The 12,421-nt window shown below is 52.8% G+C and overlaps 2 protein-coding genes across 2 annotated transcripts in view; one reads left to right on the top strand and one right to left on the bottom strand.

Moving 5' to 3' along the window:
• The window catches only part of LOC139684145 (uncharacterized), a 1,342,464-nt gene that overhangs the window by 130,372 nt on the left and 1,199,671 nt on the right, over positions 1 to 12,421 (top strand). The window lies entirely within an intron of this gene.
• The window catches only part of LOC139684146 (uncharacterized), an 800,710-nt gene that overhangs the window by 228,323 nt on the left and 559,966 nt on the right, over positions 1 to 12,421 (bottom strand). The window contains 1 exon segment of the mRNA XM_071579747.1: positions 4,666 to 5,327. Within this exon segment, the coding sequence (XP_071435848.1) occupies positions 4,666 to 5,327 (662 nt within the window).

The following is a 12,421-nucleotide window of genomic DNA, read 5'->3' as shown; positions in this document are numbered from 1 at the left end:
ATTATGAAATGAGAAATTGTGCTTGTCTTCACCTCACACTTTTCCTTGTTTCTTGAGTTGCTGCTTTGATAAGAATATAATTTTCTAAAACGTAGACATATCTCTCCTTCATGTTCCATTTAATGTTCAAAAATTCTTTCACACACATACAAGCAAATACTGCCCCTTTTTTTCTTGTTCTTGCCTGGCAAATAAGAGAGGTATCATTGGATATTTGCTGGGTGTGGATCCAAAAAAATACAGGGCATGAATATTTGAACACTCAGCAAAAATTATTACATCTGTAAAACTTCCATTGTCTTGGTTCCTGTCATGGATATCAATAATTTAGAGAAAGGTTAGTAAGGCTACCTTTGAATTTGCTTGATTGGTTGGATTATCATCACTTGGTCAAACAAAAGCTTAAAACAATTGCTAGTACTGAATGCTAAAGATTAACAAATTCTATAAAAATAGTGTCATTTTCGTACTTGACAACTTAAATATGTGTTTTACCAATTTTGTGGAGGTTCCATTAATGAGCTGCAATAAGAGAACTGTTGATCATTTTAAAATTCTGATTTTATCCATTATTTACATCTCACTCCAATGTAACTTGCAAGTGCTGCAGCTTTGAGGAAAACAGGCCGAGAAGGGAGAGAGTGAGGAGAGAGCTTTGTGTGACCCTTCCCAGCCAAGTCACCTCAGCTGCCACTGCAGGAGTCTCCCCACTTCCCAACACCACAACTCCAGTGTTGGCTTCTTCTTGAGCCATTAGAGTGCAGTAAATTATAGAGAAACTCATTGAAACACTGATAGTTAATGCAGGTAGGAGTAAAAGGAACGAACAACACACTCATTCATACCATGAAGGGAATTGTTAACAGGGAAAACACTAATGAGCTTAGGAACAAAGGTATTAAATAGAATTTAAACTTTTAAACAATTTTTACTATTTGCAGTAGGTGTTCCAATGGTTAGATAAAGCTTTTAAAGCATCAGAACTTTGGAAAGCCACTTGAAATTTAGACAGTACTTTTCACCTGACGGATATTTTGCACACCAAAAATTATACTGGTTTAGATATTTAAGGCCTTTTTCAGATACAAAAACATTGGTCTTAAGAACAGTAATGATACTTTACAAAAGTCCACACTTGTGTGTTTCTATGCCATAACTTTGCAGAATAAAATGAAACAATTAATATATTTGATAAATAACTAGAATAATAAACCTACACCACGACACTATCTTAGAGTGTGACTGCTATAAAATATGTTAGAAACTGAGATACAGAAAGGTGACATGTTTGCAGCTTGTTGAAAGCTTTTCTCTTAAAGGCGTTGTTGTTTGCCTTTTCTTTCATGGAATAAGCCTTATATTTATTTTAACATTACTTAGAAAGGGTAGAGAAGGTTTTTTTGGCTTCTGTTATTCCTTTTAGTAGAAAGGGTTATGATATTTTGTCACATCTTTAAGGTAAAGTCATATTTAATTAATCATTAGTTAAATCAATATTCATAAAAAGTTATTACCAATGGGGGGATGGCTCAGGGCTTTCGATCTCCTTGCAGATGGAAAACAGACCCAGCAGATATAGGGGGTTTGGGAGGGTGAGAGCAGACAGAGGAACACACATATGGAAACACAACCAGCCTGTGGTGTTCTGGAGCCTGGGCCTGCCAGTGGCAGAAGATCAGCTGTCCTTTGCTTATCTCCAAGGGTTGCTGTTCAGGAAATGTAACTTCACACCTGCCAGCCTCAAAACTCCCTTTCCTACAACCACCCCTTGTAGAGCCACCAGGAGCAGCTGCATCTGCCTCCTCCTGTGCAGCCTCTCCGTCTCTCTGCCCTGCTGGGCACACTCAGGAGCAGCTGCAGCTGCCTCTTCTAAATGGGTGTGTGTCTGTCTGCCTTTGCTGCTGGATACACAGAGGCCCAATTGGGCTCCTCTTGTGGCACCAGGGATGGCCACTGCCCCTCTGTGCTGCTGACCAGTGCCGGGGAGGGCTGGTGACTCTCTGACTCTCACAAAGTCCCCTCGTTCCTCCAGTGTCACAGTGTCCCCTGGGTTCCAGGAGGCCCTGCAGTGTCACAGTATCCCCTGGGTTCCAGGAGGCCCTGCAGTGTCACATTGTCCCTTGGGTTCCAGGAGGCCCTGCAGTGTCACAATATCCCCTGGGTTCCAGGAGGCCCTGCAGTGTCACAGTGGCCCCTGGGCACCCTCAGACCCCACATCACACAGCCCTGGCAGTTCCCTCACCTGAAATATCGGGACACCACAACAGAAGGAAGACATTGAGCCATTAGAGAGTGCCCAAAGGAGGACAACAAGAGGGGAAGGGCCTGCAGGGGAAGCGTGTGAGGAGCAGCTGAGGGCACTTGGTGTGTTCAGCTGCACAAGAGGAGACTGAGGGGACACCTCATTGCAGGTACAACTTCCTGGGCAGGGGCAGAGGAGGGGCAGGCACTGATCTCTGCTCTGTGGAGACCAGGGACAGCACCCAGGAAAAGGCTGGAGTTGTGCCAGGGCAGGGTTAGGTTGGATCTTACAAAGAGGTTCTTCCCCCAGAGGGTGGTGGGCACTGACCAGGCACCCCACGGCAGTGGGCACAGCCCCAAGGCTGACAGAGCTCCAGGAGGCTTTCAATGATGCTCTGGGGTACAGGATGTGATTCTTGGGGATGGGCCTGTGCAGGGCTGAGGGTTGGACTCCATGATCGTGGGGGTCCCTTCCCACTCAGCACATTCTGGGATTCTGTGACACCAGCTGGGCTGGTCCCAGGGCATGAGGAACCTCATCCCCCAGAAAGAACTATGGGTGCCCCCTGTGTGGGAAGGGGTCCCAGCCCAACCCCAGCAGGCATGGAGGAAGGGGGGACACCCTCCTGCAGGTGGGATGTGCATCAAACTTAGGCCCCCCACAAGCCACTTGTAACACTTCAAAACTGGGCATTTTAAGCCCCCTCAGCCCCCAGTGGAGCCAGGGGGTCCCTGCGACCCCCAGCATGAGGAAGTGTCTCCCAAGAGCTAATTAGAACCCCTAAAATTGCTTGAAAACAGCAGGATTTTTCAGTCAATAGGGTCATCTCATCCCCCCAAGATGGAAGAGGTTCAATTCAGCCCATGAAAAAGAGAAGGGAAACCCTCAAAAGATATTTAAAGCCCCCTGAACTGCTGGGAAGCAGCAGGATCCCCTCAAAAAGAGCTCCCTGTGTCCCTCCCTGTGGGGCGCCATTCCAAGTGCTGATGTCACATGTCCCCCACACTCCCTCACAGTACCCCCCTCAGGACAGGAGCACACCCCAGAAGCTCCCTCAGTTTTCCCACACACCCCATCTCTTGTCTCCCAATCCCCAACCCATCCCCCTCCAAGTCCCATCCCAACCCTCCCAATTTGCATACAAGCCCTCCCAATTTTATCCCATCCTCCCTGGGTTTGTAGCACCCCTTCTCCTGCTGCTGACTCCCCTTAAGTGGGTTCAAGTTGCATTAAACCATTTTGGGATGGGATTGAGTCAATTCATGTTGGCATGGAGCCATTTTGGGGTGGGATTGAGGTGTTATGAGCTGACAGATCAATCCCTCTCAGATATTGGAGTGCAAAACGATGGAGAAATGTCAGTCTGTCTGGACACCTCCAATTTTGGGGAAAACTCTCCCAAATCCCCACAGAACCATGAAATCTTCCTGAATATCTCTTTGAAGCCTAAATCCCTGCCCCAATTTCCAGGAGAATGGTGGAAATTTAGATGTCTTTTTTCAATTTCTTCATTTTAATCTCAATTTCAGGTGATATTAAGGGATTAAAATGGAACAAATAAAATAAAAAAGGACAAAAAAATGAATCTTCTGATTGTACATGGGGTTGGCTTGGGTGGCCCACAGAGAGGCAGAACAACAGAGAATTGGAATTATGGAATTATTGAGTTTAGAAAAGTTCTGAAACACCATTCAGGATTCCTTGAGGCCACAAGATAAACTCAGGGTATGGAGCAGGGGAGATTTTTAGGGTCAAAAGTCAGCAACTCCCCCTTCCCAATGAATTTCCCACTTCAGTCTGTGTCCCCATATGTGATGGTTTTGATGTGGCAAAATGCCAAGTACTCATTTCAGAGGCAAAGTCTCCTCTTCTGTCCCCCAAAAACCAAAACACAGGACACAGTTCAGCAGAGCAATGTATATTAAACAGAAAATAAAATAGAAACCAAAACAAATACAAACTACAGACTAAGAATAAAAGGTAGCAAGAACAAACAGGAAATAAATTTCAACTTCCCCAGTATCTTGGTCTCCCCCCAGGAGCTCTGCAATGCCAAGAAACTCCTTGATCATCCAGCAAGAAGGAAAATCCCTCCTCCCTCTCTTCTTCTATCTGAGATGATGTCAGAATATGGGATGCAATAGACTTGGCCAGTAGGAGTCAGCTGGGCTGACCCAGCTCCAGTCAGATGATTGTCCATGGCCTTGCTCTAAAAGCTACAGCCTAAATCTGGGCCTAACTAAACCCATGACACCATGGATGTTCCTCCCCCTGGGTTAATTCAAATGCCCATGGAGAGCCAGGAGGATGTGGAGACCAGCCAGGGGTCTTCCTAATGTGGGTCACAAGGAATGTGGGTGATAGAGATGGAGCAGCAGATGAAGCTTTTCCCACAGTCAGGGCACTCGTGGGGCTTCCCTCACTGGTGGGTCCGTTGATGTTTGGTCAAGGCAGAGCTGCTGGTGAAGCTCTTCCCACACTCGTCACAGTCATAAGGCCTCTCCCCAGTGTGGCTACGCCGGTGAGTGATGAGGTCGGATTTATGGTTGAATCTCCTCCCGCAGTCGGTGCAGCAGAAGGGCCTCTCGTCCCTGTGTGTGCGCTGTTTGAGGAGAATTGAGCTGGTCTGAAACCTCTTCCCACACTCGGGACACTCAAATGGCCTTTCTCCAGTGTGGGTCATCCGGTGGATGATGAGCTCAGAGTTACGAATGAAGCTCTTACCACAGTCCCCACATTTGTGACGCCTGCCCCTGGTGTGGAGCCTCCTGTGGGTAAAGAGGTTGGAGCTCTGGCTGAATCTCTTCCCGCAGTCGGTGCAGCAGAAGGGCCTCTCCCCTGTGTGTGTGCGCTGATGTACGAGGAGATTAGAGATGGTCCGACACCTCTTCCCACACTGGGAACACTCGTAGGGACATTCCCCAGTGTGGATCATCTGGTGACGGATCAGGTTGGACCTGTGACTGAAGCCCTTCCCACATTCCCTACACTTGTGGGGCCGCTCCCCAGTGTGGATGTGCTGGTGCTGGATCAGGTTGGATCTCTTGCTGAATCCCTTCCCACATGCCAAGCACTTGTAGCGCTTCTCCGTGTTCTGAAGCTGCTGCTGCACCCCCAGCTCAGAGCTCTCGTTGAAGCTCTGGCCATCTTTCCCACGCTGGGTGGCTCTATCCTGCTCGGAGGACCCAAAACTCGGTTGAGAGCTTCTCCTCCTGAGGGATCTCCGTGGCTTTTTCTCCTCGGTGACTTCCTGCTCTGTGGAGCTGTTCAAAGTGGCCTCTGCCACCAGGTTCTGCTGGGGGGATTTGTCCTCCGTGCTCCCCGTGCTCAGCTCAGGGCCTGGGGCAGGAAGGAACAAGGACAGGCAGGGCATTTGCCTTCGGCCCACAGGGAAGGTCAAGGACATCCCCCCAAACCCGGCCCCGGCAGGACGGCGTCGGCAGCGGGGCTGTCCTGCAGCCGGGGCCATGCTGGGCTGGAAGATGCAGCACAAGAGAGGGGCAAAGGGACACTGACTTCCTCCTCACCTGCCTTAGGGTCCCGCAGCATCTTCCTCTTCCTCACAGCCTCCTCCGCCATTCCGATACACCTTCAGAAGGATAAATCCTGGTTTTTAGGGAAAACAAGCTGCGAGTGCCTTGGGTTGGGTTGCCCAAGTCCCTCTCTAAAAGTCACTAGGCATCTTGTGTCCATAAAAACCTTCAAAACACCAAGATTTAGCTCAAGAAAACCCTCCCAGGAGCTTCTCCTCTCTGACCTCCTCCTTTTGGCATTCTGAGTGTTCTCCCTGTCTGGGCTGCTGGGGGTCTCCTGTGTATTGGGGGTCCTCCCTCTCCAGGGTCCCCGCCCTCTCCAGGCTACCAGGGCCCTAAAACCCACTGCCTGGTCATTCCCGGCATACCAGCCTTCACATCCCCCTTTCTCTGACTCCAGGACCACCCTGCCTTCCTTTTCCCTCTCATCCTGCCTTTCCCAAACTTCACAATCCCTTTACCTTTCCTTTGCCATCTCCTCAACTCCCCTTATTCTGGGCACAGGGACCATCTCCACCCCGCAACCACCTCTCCCCACTCCTAGTCCTACCCTTCCTTACCTTGGGCCCATCCTGATCATCCATTCCAAGGCACTGGGGTGTCCCTGCCCCCGCTTATCCTACACCAACACCCCCATGCACCCCATTTCTGTGCCATCCCACCTCCTCCAGTCCCCACACCCCCTTTGCCTTGACTCTGGGACCCCCAGTGCCCCCAGTCCTGCACTTCCCATACCACAGATTCTTTTGGAACACTGGGGGAAACCTTGAACCCCTCTTTTCTGGCCATTCTGGGTTTTCCTCCATCATGAACAACGGTTCCTTAACATCCTGTACACCCCTTTCCTGGGCACAGGAGATCCCTGGGCTTCCCATCCCACTTCTCTGAGCAATTACACCCCTTTCCTTGGCCATGTGACCCCCTGAAAACCCCCTGTCCCACCTGTGTCCCCCCTGCACCCTTAAAATTCAGCCCAAAACACCAAGATTCAACCCCCAAATAGGGACACCAGAGGGGATTTGGGCCCCCGCAGTCCCTCCTCTCCTGACTCTCTGCTTGGGGTGCTGGTTCCCAAGGGCCCCACCTCTCCAGGATGATGGGGGTCCTGAGGGTGCCCCCTCTCTGGGCTGTCCATTTTGGGATCCAGGGGGGGTCCTTGAGCACCCTGAGCAGAGAGTCAGGGCAGAAAGGACCCCTGGAACCCTCGGCATTCCTTGGAGGGATCATGGAGAGGGGTAATCAAAGAAACTCAGTGGGTTCAGATCACAGAGTGGGGGACCTCTGAAATTCCCGGTGTCTCAAGCAGCCTGGAAAAGGCAGAACCCCAGAGAGGGGACCCTAAAACACAAGACACCCCCAACAGCCTGGACAGGGAGGAGCCCCAGAACCCCAAGCGCAGAGACCACAGGGAGCAAATTTCTGGGAGGGTTTTTTTAGAAGTGAATCTTGGTGCTTTGAATTTCTTTTTCCTTAATCTGCGTATTTTGGGTTTTTTTGCCCACTTTTGATGGTTTGGGGTTTTAGGGGATCTGTGCCAGGCGCCTCCATAGAGGCATGGGAAGATCCCAGGATTTTCCAGCATCCAGGGATGCTCCCCAAGCAATGCCCCCTCTAGGGGTGACTCCCTTTGTTCCCCACACTGTGGTTGCCCCTCACTCGCTCACACCGTTTCCTTTTCCAAGAGCATCATCCCCAATTTCCTCCTTTCAGCTTCTACGAAAAAAACCCATCAAAATAATCTGATTTTCCTGCTTTCTTGGGCTGTCCACGTGTCTCCCTTACCTGCAGTTCTCTCTGTTTCAACTGTCCCTTCAAGGAGTTTTCGGGGGTCAGGGATGAGGGTTTATGGGAAGGGTTTGGGAGTATCTGGGCTGTTCTGGAAGCAGTTGGAGGGTTCTGGGTTGTTTGGAAGGTCTGGAAGGGATTTAGGAGGATTCTGGTGTACTTTTCAGCATCTGGAAGGGAATTTAGAGAGGTCCTGGACTGGTTTGAGAGTATCTTGGAGAGGCCTGGGGGGTTCTGGTGTCGTTTGTGGGTCCTGGGGATCTTTGAGGTGGTCTGGGAGTGGGTTTGGAGGGAGGGTGATGGAATTTGGAAAGGTCTGGGGGGGGGATTGAGTGGTGTTGGGGTGGTTTGCAGGGTCTGGATGAAAGTTTGGGGGGACTCTGAGAGGTTCTCTTGGGTGTTTTGGGGGTCTCTGAAAGGATCTGTGCAGCGTTTAGGGGGGTCTGGGGAGTTTTGGGGGACTTTGGGGGAGTCTCGGGGGGTTGAAGGGGAGAACTCTGGGGCGTTTTGAGGGGCTCTGAAAGGTCGAGGAAGTGATTTGGGGAATCCTGTGGTTTTAAGTGTGGGGTTTCGGGATCTCAAGATGGTTTGGGTTTTTGTTTTTTTGGGGGGGCGTGGGGGAGGATGTGGGATGGACCTGACGGACCCGACGGCAGTCCCGGGATGGGGGAGGGGCTTACCCGGCTTCTCCACCTTCACTCTAACGGCCAACACGGCGCCGGTGGGTCCCAGGGAAGGGTAGGGGGTGGGTGGGTAATGTGGGACCCCCAAAAGCCACCCAAACTTGCCGCTCTCCCCTCACCTCTCCCCGCAGCCGTCCCTAGTCCCGCCCTCGGTCTCCAACACCTGTAATCTTGTGTCCCTAAATACCTCCAAAACACCAAAAGTCAGCCCAAAACAACCCTCCCAGCAGTTCCTCTTCTCTGCATTCTTCACGGTGGGGTTATAGGGGTCCCCCTGTCTGCACTGCTGGGGGTCCCACTTGTATTGGGGATCCCGTCCCACCCTCTCTGGGCTGCCGGGGATCCCGGGAATCCCACGGCTCCATCCTCTCTCGGCTCTCGCCTTCTCCAGGCTCTTGGGGGTCCCACCTCCCCCCTGCATTGCTGCTTCCCCCTCATCTCCACAGTGCCGGGGCTTCTCCCTCTCCGGGACCCCCGTTTAAGGGGCCCGGGGCTCCCTCTGTGCTCCCGCCCCCAATTCCACCATTCCGGGGCTTCCTCAGCTCCGCTATCGCCCCTCTCGGCTCTCCCCACTCCGCGGGTCCCGGGGTTCCCTCCCAGATAACCCGAGGGGTTCCAAAACCGCTCTCGCCCCCCCGCCCCACACGGACCTTCCGACTGAGCGCCGACCACGTGCTGCTTTGTTCTCTCTGTGTCCCCTGTCCCGGCTCCTCCCCCTGCTCTGTCCCTCCTCTCCTGCTGCTTCTCCGCCCCCACAGTCCCGCCCCCTCCAGCCCTTTTCCTCCTCCCCCCCAGACCCAGCGCCCCACCCCGGGCCCCCCTTGCCCGCAGCCCCGCCGCTCCCCGCGGGAGGAGCAGGGATGGAGCTGGGGCAGCTCGGGATGGGGCAGCGCTGGGCTCTTGGCCGCTCCCGCCCACACTCGGCCGCCGCCGCAGCCGCCACGGCCGGTACAGCGCGGGGGGGCCCGGCCTGGCCGCCCCCACCTCCCCCCGCCCCAAATTGCGATCCCGAGGGGCGCTGGGGGCGAGGGAGGGGCGCGTGTGGGCTCGGGGTGGGGAGCGCGGGGTACTGCGGGTCTGCCTGGCAACTGCGGAGTCATCAGCACCGCGTGCTCTGATTGGCTGGAAAATGATTCTGGGCCTTCTCTGGCTGATTCCCCCCCCCAGACACCCCCGGGACCGGGACTGGGGAGAACTGGCAAGCTTTACTGGGAACACTGGGAGCAGCCGGCTGGGGGCAGAGGGACAGCAGGAGAGGGGGCGACACGCGACGCCAGGTGACTCCCTGCCCTTGTGGCACACGGAGAAGCACCAGCTCAGGAGGACAAACCCCGACACAGAGCCCCGACCCCCGGCAGTGTCTTGGGGGGCGTCCGGCGGCGGGTCCGGGCAGGGCCGGGGGGAAGGAGCCCCTAAAACCTCCCACAGCCTGTCCAGGACCTCCCCCAAATCTTCTCCCAGTCACAGGAGCCCACCCAGGATCACCTGGAACCTCCTTCCACTCCCTACCTGGCCCTTCAGGACCCCTCAAAGTCCCTCTCAGCCCCACTAGGAACCATCAAACCCCCTCCCAGCCCACTCAGGACCCCTTAAACTTCCTCCCAATTGCCCCCAGCTCTCCCAGGAGACCCCAAGCACCCTAAATGTGCCTTCCCAACCTCCTCAGACTCCACAGATCTTCTCCCAGTTTGCCTTTGGTTCCTTCACATGCCAGCCCAGCCCCAACAAGCCACTTCCCAGTTACTCCCAGTGCTGCAAATTAGACAACTTTCCTACATTTTTAATTAGTGGCAATCGTTGACTGCGTTACTTCTCACAGACTCTCCTCAGTTTGGTCTTTAAAGCCCCAAAGCTTTGAGTTTCCCTGGACTGGCTCTGACGGAAAGAGAAGCCTGAGGGAGCTGAAGATTGGACAGCTGGGACCTTAAAATTATGGTCCCTCAAAGCTATGTTGGAGCAACCAGAGGGTACAGAGGAGACGAACAAAGACATTTCAGCCTGAGAGTTGGAGACTTTGCCTGAGACAGAATGATAAAAGCACCAAAGAATGTTGACCAAAACAGCCAATAAAGAATAGAATACCAATTAATGAAGAGAATTGTATATCTTAGAAGAAAAAACGGTAATTTCTTTGTTTGCTAAAATGTATAAATATGTGAGAACTCTTGGAAGGGCTTGTATGGAGCTGGAGAGATTCTCTCTCTGTCTCTGCCCAGAATAAAGGAGTGTCTGAGTCACAGACACTCCACGGAGGGGCTTGGAGGGTCTCATTCCTTCCTGATGACTTTTGGTGACAATTATTGATGACCCAGGTGGGACAAAGCTGCAGATCCTACATGGGTTCCATCACCCTGAGGACTCCAGTGACACCCAAAATATTATTTGAGGAGATCCTCTCAGTCCCAGGATGTGGCCAGTTGAAAGCAAGATCCCTGGAATTTTGTTAAGTCATTTCTCAGTGTGTGAAATCTATCCCGAACCATCATAGAAATGGAGCTTGAGAATAGAATGTAATGGGGTGTGGTAGTTTTAGCTTTAGCTTCAGCCAGGCCTCAATTCATCAGGCCCAGAGGATGTGACACAGATTGGAAGGGACAAGCATCACCTGACTTGAGCAACCAAAGAGGTATTTCATATCATCTGACACCATCAGGAAGCATCAAGAAGTATAAAAGAGAGGGAGGTGGAGCTTCTGTCTCTTTTGCTCTTCCCCTTGGGCCTGTGCTCTGCCTCTGGCAAGACAGGGCCTTGCCACCATCCCTGCTCTCTTCTCATAGAATTACAGAATCAGTTGGGTTGGAAGAGACCTCCCAGATCATCAAGTCCAACCCTTAATCCAACCCCACTCTGATTACCAGATCATGGCACTCAGTGCCATGTCCAGTCTCACCTTAAATACCTCCAGGGTTGGAGAATCCACCTCCTCCCTGGGCAGGCCATTCCAATGCCTGAGCACTCTCTCTGTGAAGAACTTCTTCCTGATATCCAACCTAAAACCTGCCCTGGCAGAGCTTAAGCCTGTGCCCTCTTCTCCTATTGCTGAGTGCTTTGGAAAAGAGACCAATCCCCACCTGTCTACAGTCTCCTTTCAGATAGTTCTAGAGAGTGATGAAAACATCTCTGAGCCTCCTCTTCTCCAGGCTGAACACCCCCAGCTCCCTCAGCCTCTCCCCACAGCACTTGTGCTCCGATCCCTTCTCCAGCCTCATTGCTCTTCTCTGGACTCGCTCCAGCCCCTCAATCTCTTTCCTGAACTGAGGAGCCCAGATACAACACTCAAGGTGTGGCCTCCCCAAGGCAGAGTCCAGGGGAAGGGTCACTGCCCTGGGTCTGCTGGCTACGCTAGTTTGGATCCAGGACAGGATCCCACTGGACTTCTTGGCCACCTGGGCACACTGTTGGCTCCTGTTCAGCTTCCCGTCCCTCAGTCCCCCCAGGTCCCTCTGCCTGGCTGCTCTCCAGCCACTCTGTGCCCAGCCTGGAGCCCTGCGGGGGTTCGCGTGGCCAAAGGGCAGGACCTGGACTTGGCCTTGTTGAACTTCATCCCATTGGAATCAGCCCATCTCTGAAGTCCATCCAGGTCCCTCTGCAGAGCCCTCCTGCCTTCCAGCAGCTCGACACTCCCTCCCAACTTGGTGTCATCAGCAAATTTACTGATGATGGACTCAATCCCCTCATCTAAATTATCAATAAAGATGTTAAACAGGACTGGGCCCTACACAGACCCCTGGGGAACACCATTGGTGACCAGCCGACAGCTGGACACAGCCCCGTTCACCAGCACTCTCTGGGCCCGGCCCTCCAGACAGCTCATCACCCAGCAGAGGGTACACCTGTCCAAGCCATGGGCTACCAGCTTTTCCAGGAGTATATTGTGGGAGACAGTGTCAAAGGCCTTGCTTAAGTCCAGATAGACACATCCACAGCCTTCCCCTCGTCCACCACATGGGTCACCTGATCATAAAAAGAGATCAGGTTGGTCAGACAGGACCTGCCCCTCCTAAACCCATGCTGGCTGGGTCTGAGCCCTTGCCCATCCTTTAGGTGCTGTGTGATTGCACTCATGATGATCTGCTCCATAACCCTGACAGGCACCTAGGTCAGGCTGACAGGGCTGGAGTTGCCAGGGTCAGCCTTGCAGCCCTTTTTGTGGATTGGGGTGACAATGTCCAACTTCC

This window comes from Pithys albifrons, chromosome 32 (genome assembly GCF_047495875.1).
Source record: "Pithys albifrons albifrons isolate INPA30051 chromosome 32, PitAlb_v1, whole genome shotgun sequence".
Taxonomy (NCBI): domain Eukaryota; kingdom Metazoa; phylum Chordata; class Aves; order Passeriformes; family Thamnophilidae; genus Pithys; species Pithys albifrons.
Note: the sequence above shows the minus strand (reverse complement) of the source record. Positions and strands in the feature narration are given on the sequence as shown.